At 39.8% G+C, this 19424-nt stretch overlaps 1 protein-coding gene across 3 annotated transcripts in view; it reads left to right on the top strand.

The window, feature by feature from the left end:
* Positions 1–19424, top strand: part of BLM (BLM RecQ like helicase) — a 123786-nt gene that overhangs the window by 29856 nt on the left and 74506 nt on the right. For 2 of the 3 annotated variants that reach the window (XM_075558016.1, XM_075558015.1), the window contains 4 exons: positions 9590–9691; positions 11266–11951; positions 14071–14233; positions 18553–18680. In XM_075558016.1, the coding sequence (XP_075414131.1) occupies positions 9594–9691; positions 11266–11951; positions 14071–14233; positions 18553–18680 (1075 nt within the window). In that variant the 5' untranslated portion in view covers positions 9590–9593. The remainder of the gene's footprint in view (positions 1–9589; positions 9692–11265; positions 11952–14070; positions 14234–18552; positions 18681–19424) is intronic. The other variant, XM_075558017.1, reaches the window with a different exon arrangement.

The raw sequence follows: 19424 nt of genomic DNA, 5'->3' as shown, positions 1-19424 counted from the left end.
GACAGAAAAACCCCTCAGGACCAATATTGAGAGTAGCTATACGAGGAGGGTAAGGGAAAGGTGTGGGGAGAAAGGGGGAACTGATCACAATGATCTGCATATAACCCCCTCCCAGGGGGATGGATAAAAGAAAAGTGGGTGAAGGCAGACATCGGTCAGTGTAAAACATGAAAAAATAACATAAATTATCAAGGGCTTATGAGGGAGAGAGGGTGAGTGAGGGAGGGAGGGAAAAATGAGAATCTGATATAAAGGACTTAAGTAGAAAATGTTTTGAAAAATGATGCCAACAAATATATAAATGTGCTTGACACAGTGGGCATATGTATGGATTGTGGTAAGCGTTGTACGAGCTCCCAATAAAATGATTTTAAAAGAAAGAAAGAAGGAATAGACTGTCTACTTCAGAGAAATTCGCCACCACATGTATGACAGTGGAGCATTGTCTCCTCTCCTGAAGCCTGACGAATCGCAGCAGAATACTGTCAGAGTGCCAGAAGGTTAGCATCGCAGGTCAGAAGACACTCAAAATACAACTGAGTAAGAGCTACCTTCTTGAAGCAGAGTCAGTTATAATGACTTAGACCTTCATTTTCTGATGGACCACAACTCAAAATAAGAAGAATAACACAGTTATTAGTAATTGGAATGGGATATACCAAGTATGAATCTAGGAAAATTAAAAATCACAAAAAAGAACATTACGTCTAGACAGAGTGATATCCTAAGCATTAGTGAGCTACAGTGGACTAATGTTAGCCATTTTGAATCAGGTAATCATACGGCTTACTGTACCAGGAATAACATAGTCACTTAAGTAGAATAGTGTTCAATTTACCATCAAAGGGAATATTTCAGAATCTATCTTGAAATATAATACTGGCTGTCCATGCTAGGGTAATAGCTATATGTCTGCAAGGAAGATCGGTTAATACTACTGCTATTCAAATTTATGCACCAATTTCTTCACCAGTGATGAGCAAATTGAATATTTCTACCAACTTCTTCTGCCTGAATTGGATCAAGCAAGCAGTCAAGATTCATTGATAATTATTGGCGATGGGAATTTGAGGGTAAGTAACAAAGAGAAAGGAACAGGAGTTGTAGAATAGGACATTAGTACTAGAAACGAAGCTGGAAATTACATGATAGAATTTTGCAAGACAAAAGACTTCGGTGCAAATACCCTTTATCAACAACATAAACAGGGACTGTACACCTGAACTATGCCAGTTGGAATACACAAGAATCAAAGTAACTACGTCTGTATGAAGAGATGATGGAGGAGCTCAACATCAGCAACCAACATGAGACCGGGGGCTGACTGGAATAATTCCAGGAGAGCCAAATACGACCTTGATTATATTGCATCTGAATTTAGAGACCACCTCAAGGATAAATTTAACTCCTTGAGAGCTGATGATAAAAGACCTGAAGAGATTCATGCAAGATCATTGTGCATGAAGAAAGCAAAAGGTCATTACAAAGACAGGAAAGAAAGAAAACATCAAAGTGGATAGCAGAACAGACTGAAGCTTGCTCTTGATCATAGAGCAGCTAAAGCAAACAGACGAAACGTGATGAAGTAAACGGTGAATAGGTAATTTCAAAGGACAGCTCGAGAAGACAAAGCACAGTATTATAATGATATGTGCAATGACATGGAGTTAGAGCAAATAGAATATCAAGCTGAAAAACTGAAGAAAAACTCAAGCCTTGAGTTGCGGTATTGAATGATTATATGGTGTGTTAGTCCAGGTTGACTAGAGAAACAAATCTAGAGACACTCATATGTACATAAGAAAGAGCTTTATAGTAAAGAATAATTGTATATTAAGAAAACAGCCCAGTCCAGTCAAGTCCATAAGTCTGATATTAGCCCATATAACAGTCTATAAATTCCTCTTCCAACTCACATAACACATGCAATGACAGCAAGTGCAGGAAGCTCACAGGCCAGTGGATTGAAAGTCTTGTGGATCCAGTGGTGGTGGAAGCATCTTAGCACTAGTGTGGGTCTCCATGTGGCTTCTCCAGCTCCAACGCTCTCACTGCAATCAGCATAGCTCCATGTGGCTTGTCAACAAGAATGTCTCACAGGGAGAGAGTGTGTCCCACCTCCAGTGAGGAAGACCGGAGTTCCCAGAATCTTCAGTAGGCCATGCCCACACAGAGGCCTTATTAGCTATGGCCTGAATGACAGGCTAGACTCGACTCCTTCACAAGGTGACAGATTGTGAGTGCCATATATGGCAAAATACTGAACTATGCCAACACATCAAAAGAAGATGGAAGGAATGCACTGTGCTGTGGCGCCAAAAAAGACTGATCAACAATCAACCATTTCCATACTAGCATTTGATCTGTGACCAGTGATATTGAAGGAAGAAGACCAAGCTTCACTGAAGGCATTAGCAAAAAACAAGGATCCAGGAATTGAAGGAATACCAATTGAAATATTCCAGCAAGTTGTTGAAGCACAGGAGGCTCCTACTCATCTGTGCCAAGAAATCTGGAAGATTTCCATATGGAAGAGATCCAGATGTGTACTCCTTCCAAAGAAAGGTAACTCAACAGAATTCAGAAATTATTAAACAAAATCAATAACACATGCAAGAAAAGTTTTGCTAAAGATTATTCAACAAGGCTTGTAGCAGCACATCAACAGGGAACTGCCAGAAATTTAACGATTCAGAAAAGGATGTGGAATGAGTGATATCATCGCTGACATTGGCTAGATCTTGGCTGAAAGCAAAGAATACTAGAAAAATGTTTACTGACTGTATGCAAAGGCATTCAACTGTATAGATCTCAACAAACTATGGAGAAGAATGGAATTTTAGAACACTTCATCTTGTTCATGTGGAAACTACATGGATCAAGAGGCAGTTGTTGGAATAGAATGAGCTTATAAAGGTGTGCACCAGCTTTATGTTCTTTTACCATACTCAGTCTGTATGCTGAGCTAATAATTTGAGAAACTGGACTATGAAGAAGAATAAGGCATTAGGAAGGCTTCTTAACAGTCTGTGACATGCAGATGACACAATCTTACTGAAAGTGAGGAGAACTTGAAGCACTTGTTGAAGATCAAGGATTTCAGTCTTCAGTATGGATTGCAAATCAATATAAAGAAAACAAAATACTCACAACCAGATTAATAGATAGCGTCATGATGAATGGAGAAAGGATTGACATTGTCAACAATTTTATCTTGCTTGAATCCCAATGCTCATGGAAGCAGCAGTCAAGAAATCGACATATTGCATCGGGCAAATCTGCTGCATATGACCTCTCTCAAGTATGAAGATCAAAGGCATAAATCTGACTTGAACAGTTAAAACTGTCAGTAGATTTCTCCCCCCCCCCCCCCCCGTGATGCAGACTGGATCTAATCTAGTTTCCAAAATTTTCTGTGTTTTTGGTTTGTATGGTTTTTATTCATATTTAGAGTGTATCTCAGAAGTGTTATATCAATGGAAGTCACCCTCTTGAACAACCTATTGAAGTTGTGTTACATGCTTTTTCATGTGTGAAATTTTTTTTAGTATATGAAACCCAGGATTGATAAACCTATTGGGGCGGCAAGTAGAATAAGGGCATCGGAGGAATGTTTGGAAACTGATTGTGGTAGCAATTGTACAGTTCTATTTGACGTGATTAATACATGATATATTACATGTATTAAATCCCAACTCACAATAATTTTTAAGAAGACCTCTCTCAAGAGTTAAAGAACAAGAATGTCACTTTGAATACGAAGATAGGTCTGACCCAAGCCATGGTATTTTCAATTGTTTTATATGCATGTGAAAGTTGAACAGTGAGTAGGAAGATAGAAGGGAATCTATGCATTTGAATTACGCTCTTGCCAAAGAATATGAAAATACCAGAGACTGACAGAAGAACAAACAAATCTGTCTTGGAGAAAGTACAACCAGAATGCTCCTTGGAGTGAGGATGGCCAGCCTTTCCCTCTTGTATTTTGGACATGTTATCAGAAGAGTTCAGCCCCTGGAGAAGGGCATGCTCAATAAAGTGGAGGGGCAGACAGAAAGAGGAAGACTCTCAAGGAAGTAGATTGGCATGGTGGCTGCAACAGTGGGCTCAAATAATAGCAACAATTGTGAGGTTGGTTCTGAAACCAGGCTACATTTTTTTTCTGTATATCAGGTTACTATAGTGGTGCTGGCAATGTCACCCAACAACACTTTGTTCTAATGAAGAGGGGAAGTAACAAGTGTTGAGGTTGTGGAGAAACCCTCACACATGCCTGGTGGAATGTACAATGGTACAACTCGAAGTCTGGCAATTCCTTAAAATGCTAAACACAGCTACCATATGATCCATAATTCCAGTGTTCAATATTTACTCAAGAGCAATGAAAACATATGTCCTCACTTAAAAATTGTACTCAGAAGTTCAAGGGTCATTATTCATAATAGCCAGAAAGCACAACCCAAGTGTTCATCAGCTGATGAATGGATAAACAAAATATGGTACATTCACACAACAAAATATTATTTGACCAAAAAATGTACTAATACATGCTATAACTGGATGAATCTTGAAAATATGCTAAATGAAAAATGCCAGCTGCAAAATGACACAGTATGATTCCTTGTAAAATATTCAGAGTAAGCCAATGTATAGACCCAGAAAATAGATTGTTGTTTTGTTATGTGCTATTGAATCAAGTTCTGGTACATAGCAACCTCATGCACAGCAGAACAAAACACTGCCTAGCCCTGTGCTATCTTCACAGTTATTATGTTTAAGTCCATTGTTGTGGCCACTGTGTCAGTCTCTCTTTTCCAGGGTCTTTGTTCTTTTGATAGTCATGGTACTTTAAATATTCTTCACCAACATTGTAATTCAAATGCAGAGTGACATCTTTGCAACACTTTGAAAAGGCCTTGTGCAGCAGATTTACCCAATGATCTTCATCAGTGAGATAATTAAGGTTTATTTTGCCAACCTTGCTGATAAACACATGTGGGATTAATTGAAGGGGTGGGGAGATAAATGGCTCAGTGAGCCTCTCCTTTCTGGTTCTAGGGTCTCTTGCTCTCATGGTAGGACCAGGATGCAGCTGCCTTAGCCAGTACCCTGCTTCAGCTGGCAAGGCTCACTTCCTGCAAGACATCCCTGAGGAGAAGCCACATGGATCTACCCCGGGGCAGCCCTGGGTGCTGGAGCAGCTGCATGGAGACCCCTGCCAGCACTGAGATGCTTAAACGCTCACTGATTCGGCTTTCCTCCTGCGGTCAGCATCATTGTGTGCTTTTTTGTGAGATGGAGGAGGACTTTGTAGATTGGTGTCAGACACATGGGCTAATGTTGGACTCATGGGCTTGGACAGCACTGGGTTGGGATGCTTTCTTAATGTACACTTACCTTTTATATAAATCTCTCTCTCTCTCTCCATATATATATGGAGTTTCTGTGGATTTGTTCTCTAGTCTACCCAGACTACCACAATCAATAAATGCCTCAAATCCTCTTCCTTTTCAGCAAGCAATCTCTGCATATCACAGGTTTAGTGAGCCTTTCTCCAATCCTAATGCCTTGTTCTTCATGTAGTCCAGTTCCTCGAATTATTTACTCAGCATACAGATTAAGCAAGTATGGTGAAAGAACACAACCTTGATGTGTACCTTTCCTGATTTTAAGCCAAACAGTATCCCTGTTTCTTTTTAAAAGATTGCCTTTTAGTCTGTGTACAGGTTCCACAGGAGCACAAAGAGTGTTCTAGAGTTTGTGTTCTTTTCAATGCTATCCACAATTTGTTATGAACTATACAGTTGAATGCCTTTATGTTTGCACAAATAAACATCTTTCTGGTATTCTCTGCTTTCAGCCAAAATCCATGTGATATCCCTTATTCCACATTCTCTTCTGAATCTGGCTTGGATTTTTGGCAGCTCCCTGATGATGTGCTGTTGCAATTGTTTTTGAAAGACGCTGAGGAAAAATGTACTGGCATGTGCTATTAATTGTATTATTCAATAATTCCCACATTCTGTTGGGTCACCTTTCTTTGATTTGCCCAATTATGAATCTCTCCCAGTTGGCTGGCCAGGTAGCTGGTAGCCAAATTCCTTGGCATAGAGTGCGTCCAGTACTTAATTCGTTTGCTAAAATATTTCAATTAATATTCTGTCAATTCCTGGAGCCTGTTTTTTTTTTTTTTTTGCTAATGCCTTCAGTGCAGCTAAGATTTCTCGATCATATGCTGCTTTGTGAAATGGTTGGGTGTTAACCAGTTCTTTTCTATCCCAGTAACTCTATATTCCTTCCATCTTCTTTGAATGCTTCCTGCATAGCTCAGTATTTTGCCTATAGAATCCTTCAATATCGTAACTCAAGACTTTTAATATTTTCTTTATTTCTTTCAGCATGAAAGCATATTTAACTATGTTGCATTTCCTGTAAAGTGTGGAAGGAGAGACACTTTGTTCCCTTTGAGAGCCACTGGTTTAGAGACAACAAACAATTTACAGGAAATGAAAGAGGGCATAGGCCCATGTCAACACCACAACAGGAATAAAGTCCACAAACTGATTTTGGGAAAGTGTATCCAACAAAGTCCCTAGTTTCTTCAATAAATTGAGAGGGGAAAGGGGGTGTGGGGAGGTTCTTTAACAAGGGAGACATATCAATTGCAGTGTGTCTTGAACTGTAAACACATATTTGCATCTTTACATAACTGTATGTGCTTACAGTTGAAGACTGTCTGCTTGTGTGTTTGTGTGTGCATATATTATCCATTAAAAGAAATTCCATTATCTTTTATTTATATTTTCCCACAAATTTTTTAGGTGTGTGTGTTTCACTATATGAATATGGTAGTAATGAGATCTTTATTTAAACCCTGGATATTTTATAAACTGGAATTATTTAAAAAAAATTAAAATAATTATTTGAGAATAATACCATTAATCATTTTTTATTTGGTTTTCCCCCTTAAAGAGTTGTTTAGTTTATAACTGGTGAAACAATATTTGATGGGTTGACGTAAAACTAATGGGGTGTTTGTGTAGATTAAACAAGATTTAGTGAGTTATATCCTCCTATTTTCTTGCCTTTTTTTTAGGTAGTAGTTTTATTGAGATATAATTCTCATACCATACAAGTTACCCATTTAAAGTTTACATTTCAATGATTTTAAGTACCATGTATACTCGTGTATAAGCCGAGTTTTCCAGCACATTTTTAATGCAATTTTTGTGGTAAAATTAGGTGCCTCCGCTGATATTTGGGTCAGCTTATACCGGAGTACATGGTATAGTCACGGAATTTTGCACTCATCAGTAACCACAGTCAATTTAGTACATTTGCATTACTCCAACCAAAAACCCTGTCCCCTTTAGCAATCACATTAACACTTCCCCCCATTTCATCCTAGCCTGAGGGAGCCATTGTTCTTACTGTCAGTATTGATTTGCCTATTTTGAGTATTCCATGGCGATAAAAATCATACAATATATGGCCTTTCGTGAAGAGCATAAGTTTTGAATATGCTGGGGGCAATGAATGTACAAATGTGCTTTATACAATTGATGTATGTATGGATTGTGATAAGAGCTGTATGAGTCCTCAGTAAAATGATTTTTTTAAAAAAAGCATCGGCTCCAGATGCATGTAATCAGGATAAGCTTTGTCTACTATTAACTACCCAGGACTTAGTAGTAGGATGGCACATAGTACAAAACCATTAATATTTTACAAATAAATAACTGCAAAGATTATTCTTTGGTGTTCTTAGGTATACGCAATGGTCTTTTTGTGAGGTTACATGAATTTTATACATTAGCACAATATTTTGCAAGTTTTAAAGAATAAATTTATATATATATGGCCTTTAGTGACTGGCATCTTCCCCATTTAATATTTTCATGGGTCATCCATATTGTAGCACATATCAGGAGTACTTCATTCCACATTTTATTCATTCTTCAATCAGTGGAAGTTTAGCTTGTTTCTACATTTTTGCCTGTTATGAATAATGTTTCTGAGCATATTCCTGCGGGTGCTTGTACATGGATGTGTGCTCACATTCATCTCCCCTGGGTGTGTACCTACTAGTAGAATTGCTGTATCATATGCTAACCCCATGCTGGACGCTGTGGGGAGCCACCAGGCAATATCATTGACAGTCTGAGGACTCCGGTGTCTTCGCTTTCTTGCTGTCACTTGCTAATGTCTGTGATTTTTATTATATTCATCTGATGGATAAGAAGTGTCTCATTGTGGTTTTCAGCATCTTTTTATGTGCTTAGTGACCATTTGTATGTCTTCTTTGCAGAAATGTCTATTCATTCCTTTGCCCATTTTTTGATTGGATAATTTGCCCTTTTTTACTGAGTATTGTTATCTTCTGTATTCTATTCAGTTCTACTTTATTTGTGATTTACAAAAATTATCTCCTATTATGTCAGATGTCTTCACTTTCTTGATGGTCTTCTAGGAAGCACCAAAATTTTCTGTTTTTATGTGTAAGTTTTAGATGTCTATTTTTCATTTGTTACTTTGGTGTCATATGTAAGATGTGATGTACATCTATGTTTTTGTCAAAGGGTTTTCATTTTCACTGTTATATTTGGGTCTTTGATCCCTTTTTAGTTCATCTTTATTGTGTGCAGTAGTTGTCCTTTCTCTCACACGTGGACACCCAGTTGTCCAAGCGCCATTGTTAAAAAGACTCATTATTTTCTATTTGATTGATTGGGCATCCTGGTCAAAAATCAGTTGACTAGAAATGTGAAGGAATCAGCTGGTCAATTTCTGCATAAACACTTTCTGGGGCAGTTCTAGTCTGCCACAGGGGATGGCAAATCGACAGTACCTGACAACAGTGAGCTCTATGTCATCCCATCCCGGCTTAGCTCGGCAGCACACACTTGGTACACAAATGCCATAAAATATGCTGATAAAAGCATTCTTTGAAGCTGAAGCTAGTTGTTTACGTATCATTCTGATGAACCTTGGCTCGCATTGGTGGTGCTGTCCTTTCTATACCTGCTTATTGTCCTTGGACAGAAATTTTGGAATAAATTAATTTCTTCTTTGGCCATCTTGTGTTTCCTGCCCAATTTACAATGATCCTTCAAGCCCAGACAAGGTCCAATTTTATGCAGGCCCCTTCCCATTTCACATCGACCTCTTCCCTAATAGCTTTTGTGTTCATTTTAATTTTGGCGGGGAATCTGGTTATTTTCTTACTCAGGTGAGCCATCAATTAGCTTATACTTAACACACCAGCTGTAAGGAGCCCTGGTGGCTCTGTGAGTGAGATATTGGGCTGCTAACTGCAAGGTCAGAAGTTCAAACTCACCAGTTAACCTGCAGAAGAAAGATGAGGCTGACTGCTGCCATAAAGATTTACAGTCTCTAAAACCCCGTGGAGGAGTTCTACTCTGTCTCCTAGGGTCCCGGGGACCTGGAATTGACTTCATGGCAGTCACATCATCCTATTGACATAATCGCTCTTGTTACTCAGGGGACAAGTGGGAAAATGTTTATTTAACTCAAGCGTGGTGATTAATAAGACATAACTCCACTGGTATTTCCCCCCTCGCTTTTTCAGGAACATGGCTGCAGTTCCCCAAAATAATCTGCAGGAGCAACTGGAGCGACATTCCGCCAGAAAACTTAATAACAAATTAAGCCTTTCAAAGCCGAAACCTTCGTAAGTAGTTTGATTTGCTGTTACACAGATGCAAACACACCATATCGTATAGGTGGGATGTCTGACTTACTGCCTTGATTGCACAGAGGAAGAAATGGAGCTTAAGTGATCTTCCTACTCTGCAGATTAATGGTAGCACACAGTTTTAGTAGTACCCGGCAATATTTTATTCGGCATCTTTGCACAGTGCCCGGCACATAATATTTGCTCAGTAAATATTTGTCAAATGAATAAATAGTCCATCTTGTTTTTAATATAATTCTATATCCTTTCCAAAAACGGTGATTAGGAAACTACAACTCTCCAGTTCTGATTCTCCGTGCTCTCAACCCCCTTCACAAGATATCAAGTAATAATTTGTTGTTTTTCTATGCACCGATCAGGTGCCAGGCGCTGTTCTTCGGGCTTAACTTTAAAGTCTGTATTGATCTTAATATCACTCCTCAGCAGATACCCAGGACTCTTGCCCTTTTTATTTGTCTTTCAGATTTCAGGTAACTCCTTTCCCCAGAAAACGTTTATCAGAGAAGCAACCCGCGTTCACTCCTCCTTGCCACTTAGGCTGCCCCTTCCTTTGGAGGAGCTATTTGTTCAGGACTACTGGTCGGAGAGGGCGTCTCTGCAGATTAGTACAGCGTGACACAGTTCACAGAAAAGTTGGAGGTTTGAGCCCATCCAAAGTACACGTAGCAGAGAAACCCAGCAATCTTTTGTACACACAGTCATCAAAAACCTTACAGAGCACACTTCTGCTCTGGCACATTGCCGGTCACTGTGCCCTGGAATCAACTTGAGATATTTTATTGTGTCAGCTTGGCCAATAACCACATGTGGGGTTAATTGAAGGACGGAGGGATAAATGGCTTGGTGAGCCTCGCCTTTCCATTTCTCGGGTCTCTTGCTTTGTGATGGTCGGACCAGGGTGCAGCTGCCTTAGCCAGTTTCCAGCTTCAGCTAGCAAGGCTCACTTCCTGCAAGACATCCCCAAGGAGAAGCCACATGTACCTACCCCAATGCAAACCTGGGTGCTGGAGCACTGTGTGGAGACCTCTGTCAGCACTGAGATGCTTACATGTTCACTGATTTGGTTTTCCTCCTGCAGTCAGTATCATAGTGTGTGTGTTGTGAGATGGAGGAAGACTTTGTAGATTGGTGTCAGACATATGGGCTAATGTTGGACTTGTGGGCTTGGGAAGCACTGGGTAGGGATGTTTTCTTGATGCTCAATTAACCTATATATAAAACTCTTGTATATGAGTTTCTCTGGATTTGTTTCTCTAAAGTACCCAGACTAACACACAACTCCACAGCAACTGATTTTTCACCAACCTCAGAAAGTGGTGGAAGGAGCCTGGGTACTCGCAAAACAGACTAAATAGCCTTTGAACATGAAGGACCAAAGCATACACAATCATCTTTATTCAAATTACCGTAGAGCTTTTTTTTTCCTGGCATGTTTTAAAAATCAGGTTTAGAGATGACTTTGGTTTTTTTGCTTATGTAATAAATTTTGTTCAAATAATCTAATTCCATTTTTTTTGTCGTTCCCCCCCCCCCCCCAATTCATTTTTCAGAGGTTTTACTTTCAAAAAGAAAACATCTTTTGATACTGATGTGTCTATAACCAGTGTGTCTGTAGCTAAAACACCTGTGCTGAGTGATAAAGATGTTAACATTGCTGAGGTCTTTTCCTTCGGTGAGCCTCTGCCTCGCACCCCAAGTCAGCAGACAAGTCTCCATGACTTCTTTACAACTACTCAAGGGAGACAGCAAGCCAAGAGAAGAGGCACAAAACCCGTGCCACCAGATCTTTTGCAGACCCCACAGGAAAGTGTATACACTGCCCAAAGCACGCTAGCTACAAGGGAATCCCAGGATGGCACTTTCAAGAAATTGGAGTTCAATTCTTCAACAGATTCAGCAATGGCCGTCGATGATTGGGATGACATGGATGACTTTGATATTTCGGGGACTTGCAAAGCCTCTGTTACACCACTCAGAACTCACAACGTAAGAGTGAGCACTGCTCAGAAATCAAAGGGCGAGAGAAATGTTGTACAAACACAGCTTCATAAAGCAGATGCGGTAACAGCGGAGGTGAAGCCTTCCTCTGCTCAAAGCAAGCAAGTGGATTTGATCGAAGAAGAGGACAATGACTCAGAATGGCTAGGTAGTGATGTCATTTGCATAGAAGATGAGCTTCACAGCTCGGAGACTCAGGACAGTAGCTCTTCAAAAACTCATTTGGACCATAAAAGAGGTAAAGGTTATGATTTTCTCCTCATTTCATCATGCTGGTTCTGTTTGTTCATTGAAAGCTAGACGTTGGGCACGGTGGTGAGTGTGATACAGCTTTTATCTCGAAAGAGCTTCAGATTGAGAGACATACTTAGTGAACACTCTGTTGGCCACTTTTGTGGGGATGGAGATACTGATAAAACGGAAGATTTTATTCTGTGGAGGTTTTCATATTATCACAAAAGAGAATTCTGTGATTGTACAAATGAAAAAAATCATTTGTTAAAAGTCTATGGCTGGTTAGTGGTAGAATTAGAGTATTTTATGTCTTGCTGCCCCTAATATTGATATATAATGTGATCTAAACATGCTGTGAAAGTATCCTAAATTACCTTCAAATTATATTCTGAATAGGTCTTATAGTTATTAAGTGACTAAAACTTAATAATGGAGATCAGCTGTATGTGGAAGTAACCTATCTTAAAAAATCATTTTATTGGGGGCTCATACAACTCTTAACACAATCCATACATACATCCGTTGTGTCAAGCACATTTGTACATTTATTGCATTTGTACATCATTCTCAAAATATTTGCTTTCTACTTGAGCACTTGGTATCAGCTCCTTATTTTTCTCCTCCCTTTCCTCCCTCCCCGCTCCCTCTCCCTCTCCCTTATGAACCCTTGATATTTTATAAATTATTATTTTTTCTTGTCTTACACTCCAACATTTCCCTTCACCCAGTTTTCTGTTGTCTGTCCCCCAGGGAGGGACTTATATGTAGATCCCTGTAATCGGTTCCCCCTTTCTACCCCACCTTCCCTCCACCCTCTCAGTGTCACCACTCTCACCACTGGTCCTGACGAGATTGTCCAACCTGGATTTCTTGTTTCCAATTCCTATCGGTACCAATGTACACATCCTCTGGTCTAGCCATATTTATAAAGTAGATTTGGGATCATGTGGTGTGGAGGAAGCATTTAAGAACTCAAAAGTTGTATGTTTTATCGTTGCTACACTGCACCCTGACTGGCTTGTCTCCTCCCAGAGACCCTTCTATAAGGGGATGTCCAGTTGCCTACAGATGGGCTTTGGATTCTCACTCCGCACTCGCCCTCATTTATAGTGATATGATTTTTTGTTCTTTGATGCCTGATACCTGATCCCTTCGACACCTCATGATCCCACAGGCTGGTGTGCTTCTTCTATGTGGGCTTTGTTACTTCTCAGCTAGATGGCCGTTTGTTTATCTTCAAGCCTTTAAGGAAGTATCTTATGAAATGGTTTATAAGATTAAAATTTTTGAACTTCTGAATGCCATCATTTACGGGGTCGCAGAGTAAGCAAAGCTAGTGGCTGTTTCTGAAGAGAAAATTCATTAAAAAATAAACATAAAGCCCATTGCCACTGAGTCGGTTCCAGCTCCCAGCAAGCCCATACAGCAGGGTAGACGTGCCCCATAGGATTCCCAAGATTGTAAAGACTAATGCCATGTCTTTCTCCTGCAGAGCCTCTTGTGGGTGTGGCCTGTGAGCCTCTTTGATTGCAAGTGATACTGTAGCCACTGCACCACCAACCAGGGAGCAACAGTTGGGCGTTGTGTGTTCCAGAGTAGTCCAGAATCCAGTGCACTTTAATGGCTAGGAAGCCTGTGTGCTAGAGCTAGTTTCTCTCCACACACAGTGACATTTGTGCAATTCCCAGACATATTTGTTGTACTTTAAGCCCTGTGGATCTCAGTGGCCCGATCCTGTTGTGCACCGGGTCACCAAAAGTCACAGTCCAACTCAAAAGCAGCTAACAACAACAACAACAATAATCCATATCTAAAGATGAGTGAAAATAGAAAAATGAAAACACAAATGCTAAATAGAGGTTTCATCACTGGAGACAATCATTAAAATCTTTAAGCAAATCTTTGGCCTCAATCCAGTATTCACTGGATTTAACCCAATTGACTCAATAATCATTTATGAAGAAATGAGCCAACATGACTGTGAAAGGAGAGGATTCATATACAAAGCGGTATTAGTATTTATGACTTGCCTAAAAGCATTTACTTGGAAGTGCTTGCTTATATTCTCTCCTTGCTGTCTCATAGTTATTGAAATAACCTATGCTATCAACTGTTTACTTTAGATAATAGTGAGAAGAAGACAAGCTTGGAAGAAATTGCTTTACATCCAATTGAGAAATCTGCATGTGCTGAGCTAGACGAGGACGATTGCTATATAGAATTTGTTCCACCTTCTCCAGAAGAAGAAGTTATTTCTGTGGGCTCTTCCTCATTAAAGAACTCAAGGTAAAGTAGATAATTAATGAACATCTGGTTTTGGTATAGCTTAAATAATTGAGCCTGGTTATATAATACCATTTGTAATATGAATGCATTTTTTGCTTCTGCACTATTTATTTTATTTCCAAAACAAAGTATTTTTAAGAATTGTAATTATACATTTAATTTAATTGGTAGTATTATACAAATGTAAAGTTATATTATGACTAATAACATTACAATTTTATGTAGATGATTTTGACCTAAAGATATGACAAAATAATAATTTATAGATTATCAAGGGTTCATGAGAGAGGTAGGAACAGGGAGGGAGGGGGAAAAATGAGGATCTGATCCCAAGGGCTTGGGTGGAGAGCAAATGTTTTGAGAATGATGAGGGCAACGAATGTACAAATGTGCTTTACACAATTGATGTATGTATGGATTGTGATAAGAGTTGTATGAGCCCCAATAAAATGATTTAAAAAAGATGAAGAATATATTCCTTAGGATAATGCCCAATTCTTAGATATGAGCACACACAGACCTAATCTGTTATTTGGAATACTGGGAAAGTAGATGTGGAAAGGACATGGAGGCCGTATCTGACATCGCATGGTGCACAAGGAATAAAAATCCAACTTCTCACTAGCCTAAGGCAGAGGTCAGACATGCCTCCACCCTCCATCCCTCTACCCTTTTCTCACTTCAGCCATTCTTCCCACTCTGCTGTGCTGCTGGCTTCAATAATCCTTTGCAGTGGCCCACAGAATGCACACAATTGTGGGGCGAGTTTTAGGGAAGTTTTCATAGCCGGGATGAGAAAACCTTAAGGGTGTTGTCTTTTGTCCACAGCAGTGCCTCTCCTCCACCAGTAGCCAAGTCTCTCTCTAGTCATCAGCTTCTCAGCCCTAAGATTCCTTGGACCAAGTAATTCCTCCACCACCACCACCACCCTCCACTGCCTCGATCACACGTCTCTGCTCTGTCTCAGAACCTCCTTGTCTCAGTGTGGCATGGCTTGCGCTGCCCCCACTTCATCAGACAGGGATTTCTAATGTGCTCTGCTGGTAGGTCTTCTTCCTTGAGGGTCCTGTGAACTCTTTGTCTGAGATGGCTTCCTTATTCATGTAGCAGGGGCATGGTAACTAAAACTGACAGATCCTCTTCTCGTGATCCCACCTGGTCATTTTGGTAGGGTTACGGAGACATGGAGGAAGACCCATATTAAATTTCACTTTACCACAATGAATTAGTAAATAATATGTTCTTTCCTTTTTGAATCTTATAGGGTAGTATTGTCCACTGTATTTGGTATCACAAACTTTCAGCAAACTGTTTATATGATTGTAATTATAATTGTAATTACCGTATATACTCAAGTATACGCCGAGTTTCTCAGCATAAAAATGTGCTGAAAAACTGAGGTTCAGCTTATACACGGGTCAGTGGTACCCCAGCGAGGTGTAACATCTCGGCCTCCCCTCCCCCACCCCTGCACGAGGTAACATGGCTAGTGCCTGTTATCTCGCAGGTAATTGCCATTTCTCCGCTATTCTTTTGAAAGCCCCGCTGACACTGCAGGGATTCGAATGTTGTTTATTCACATCTAACCAATCAGAGCCGTCCTATGACGTATATCTTTCAATAAGCCTTTTAAAGACAGTGTGCAATTAGACCAGAGCATGCACACTGCTACTGATAAAAGCCTGCAACACAGGGAATCCAGGATAGATAAAACCCTCAGGGCCAACAGAAATAGAGATACCAGAAGGATTAGGGGAGGGTGGGAGGAGAATCGACCACAACGATCAATTTATAGCCCTCTCCCAGGGGGACTACAACAGAAAAGGGGGTGAAAGGTGACAGAACATGATGTAAGATATGAAGTAATAATCTAAAATTTATCAAAGGTTCATGGCGGGGGGGGGGATGAGCTGATATCAAGGGTTCAAGTAGAAAGAAAATGCTTGAAAATGATGATGGCGGCATATGTGTAAATGTGCTTGACACAATGGATGAATGTATGGATTGTGATAAGCAATGTAAGAGCCTCCAATAAAAGTACGTAATAAACAAAGAAACAAATATTGTTTCAGAGCCAGAGTAAAGGCTCACAGCTTTAATTAAAAAAAATGTTAACAAGCCCCATCCACCACCAAAAAAACATTTCACTTTCCTCTTACTCTTTCCAGTCAAACAGAATTGTGGAAACTTATTGCAGCGCAAGCGAACATGGGTTAACATTTTCATTGAGTTCAGGTAGAGCCTCTGAGCCCTAGGATGAAGCATGAGCAGTAAGAAGTATCCAGCGAGGTTCACTGACTGGACTAAGACCCAATGTACTGCTTTCTCCTACGCTATTCTGACTCCTTGTCAAACTGTTGCTTTATGTATTTTTGAAATCGATTTGACACCAACGAGGTTTTAGCCACATTAACAGGAGTCTAAGTAGAGAGGAGAAATACTCTCCTACAATTTCAACAACCCATTTTCTGTACTTGTGTTCAGTTTTGACCCTTCTCTTCATATGTGTATGGTGTTGTGTGTTTTTCTTTTCTAACATTGCTTTACGGTGTTTTCCATTTTACTTCATGGTCTGTTCTTTTAATGTCTTTATAATACATTGAGTTTTCATACATAATCTAGGTCTTCAAAAATTGGAAGATGAGTATTTACAAGGTAGATTCAATATATTTTCGGTTGTAGCCCAGAACATGCATTTCTGTATATTTCAAACTGGTGCAAGATTTTCATGAATGATACTTAGTTTCAGCTATATAGAGTGCACCCTTAATTTTCATGTTTAATTGCTTTCATTTTTGAAATTATGCACCTCTCTGTGACTTCAGAAGTGGCAAGGTCAAACAGTATGTAACAGGAAGAAGGGGCAGTTTTAGTAACTCCTTTCTCTCAAACCTTTTTAGCTGCCCTGGTGGTTCTTTATTTCTGACCCAGATTAGTGCCTTTCCCCTTTGTCTGCAGGTCTGCCCTCTCAGAAACCCTGTGCTCCAGGGAGCCCAGTGAGTCCCACCAGCAACCTGGGAATCATAAGGCTATGTCTTCAAATTTAGGTGTTAATCGTTTTCTAAATGATATAAAACATAACTAGTCATCACTGCTCTGATTTTCTTTGACTAGCGCACTTCAAAATTGTGCTTGGTTATGAATGATTCCTGGATAGCAAGCAAGTAATCCAACAACTATCTTCTCTATTGCTCCTACTCATCGGTCGCGTTTCCCTATCCACTGTTCAAGGTCCCCTCAAATCCTGCCCCTTCGGTGAAGCTTAAGCTCTAGAAAATGTACCTATTTCAGGATTGCCCTACTACCCTCTCGTCAACATTTAATCTAGCAGGTAGTGGTTTAGTTACTTTTAAAGCATTTTTATGTCGAGTCAGACTGCTCCTGTTTGTGTACTTGTGAGTAATATGTATGAGATAGTTCTATATATATATATCTAACTATTTATACACACACAGACAGACACATTGACATAACAGAAGTCCAAATAAAGTGCTTTAGGCCCCAAGGGGCACGCTATTAGTAACCACCTGCTGGAGGAATAAGCAAAGTTGCATTTGGGCTGAGCCTAGAAGAACAGGTGTCCTTTGGGTAAGAAAAGACTGAATGACAGGCAGAGCCAAAGTCCCTGAAATAGACCGTGCAGGGCTTATATGGAGAATGTAAAGCTTGCAGTGGGAAAAGGGGGGGAGGGTGTGCTGATAAGTGATGACTGTTAACCCCGCTTGAGGGGAACACACACCAAAATGTTAGGAGATTGGATGCATGGGATGGTGGAAGCTTTGGGGGAAAAAAAAGAATGATGATAATGTATAGTAACGGGGTTCACGGAGGGAGGGGACGGAGGGGATAAAGGGGAGCTGGTATCAAGGAGTTCAAGAAGAAAAGAAAATGTATTGAAAATGGTGATGGCAGCAGTGTACAACGATGCTTGATCTAATGGAACTATGGATTGGAATAAAGTGTTTAAAAATAATTAAATTAAAATATTGAAATAAAGCCATGCTTGGAGATAACATTGCAATGCTTTTGCAACCAAAAGATAGAAGACTTTGAAAGCCAGCGCCAGCTAAAGAGGTTTGGAAATTAGAATTTGCTTTCAGTGTCAGAATTCCTGAAATACCTGATGTCCTAAACACTGTTCTAAGTGCCTTCCCGTAGGTTCTCTTATCTTCTCTACAGCGGAGACCACAAAGTGTCTTTTCTGCTGTATATTATGTGACCAGTTGTGGGAAAGTATTAGAGGAATGTGCAAATGACACATTTCTTTGGTCAGGCCTCTGTGGTGATTAGCTGTCATTTGTTTTCTGTTTTGTTTGTAGTGTGAGAAAAGATCTTGATTCCTCAGATGGAAAGAAGGCTGTTCTTAGCATATCAGAGGATGTTTTGTCCAAACCCGAGAGAATGACTGCAGGACAACCTCGTCAAGGAGCCGGTACAGTCTGTGACGGTACAAAAAGGGTTTTCAACGTAGCGTGTGTTTCAAGTGCTTACATTCGAAGGCAAAGCAAGATTGTATTCGCACCCACCCTGTATCGTATTGTGTACTGTGGCAAATTTCTAGTTCCTTTGTCCTAACTTTATAGAATGATGACTCATGACTCCTCTTCATCTGTCAGCCTGTCTTTGCTTGAACACCTCAGGGATCATCAAGTCATTGGCTCAAAGGTAATTCATTCTCTATTGGACAGTGCTACTTGTTAGAAAATGATTTCTCATATTCAACTAACCCTTTCTTCCTTGTAACTTTCATCCTTGAGAAGTCAATCTTAAGCTCCTAATAGCCTTCCCCTCCCCCACCTGCCCAGGCTAAACATTATTAGATCTTTGAACTCTTCTCGATGAATATGATTACTAGACCTTTAATCTTCCTGGTAAAACTCCCTATTCTGGGTCTTCATGTCCCTTTAAAATTTAATGTTTTTGTGTTGACTGATGTCTCCTTTAATTCTTCTATTAAATATGTAGTAATAGTATTCAGAATGACCTATGAATCATTGAAAAACAACAGTCTCCTTTTGCACTCCTAATTTCTCCTTCCCAGCCTCTGTTTGGGTCAGGAAATTTGTATCCTTCCATTGTCAGGAATGTTCTAATATTGTTTCTTTCATTTTCCTCTTTTTTATTTCCTTTCTTCTTTCTCTTACTATCATTACTATTTCATTAATTGTCTTTCCTGTTTGCTTTTTTTTTT

The sequence above is a fragment of the Tenrec ecaudatus genome, chromosome 9, assembly GCF_050624435.1.
Source record: "Tenrec ecaudatus isolate mTenEca1 chromosome 9, mTenEca1.hap1, whole genome shotgun sequence".
In the NCBI taxonomy this organism is placed as follows: domain Eukaryota; kingdom Metazoa; phylum Chordata; class Mammalia; order Afrosoricida; family Tenrecidae; genus Tenrec; species Tenrec ecaudatus.
This window is presented reverse-complemented; position numbering and strand designations above follow the sequence as displayed.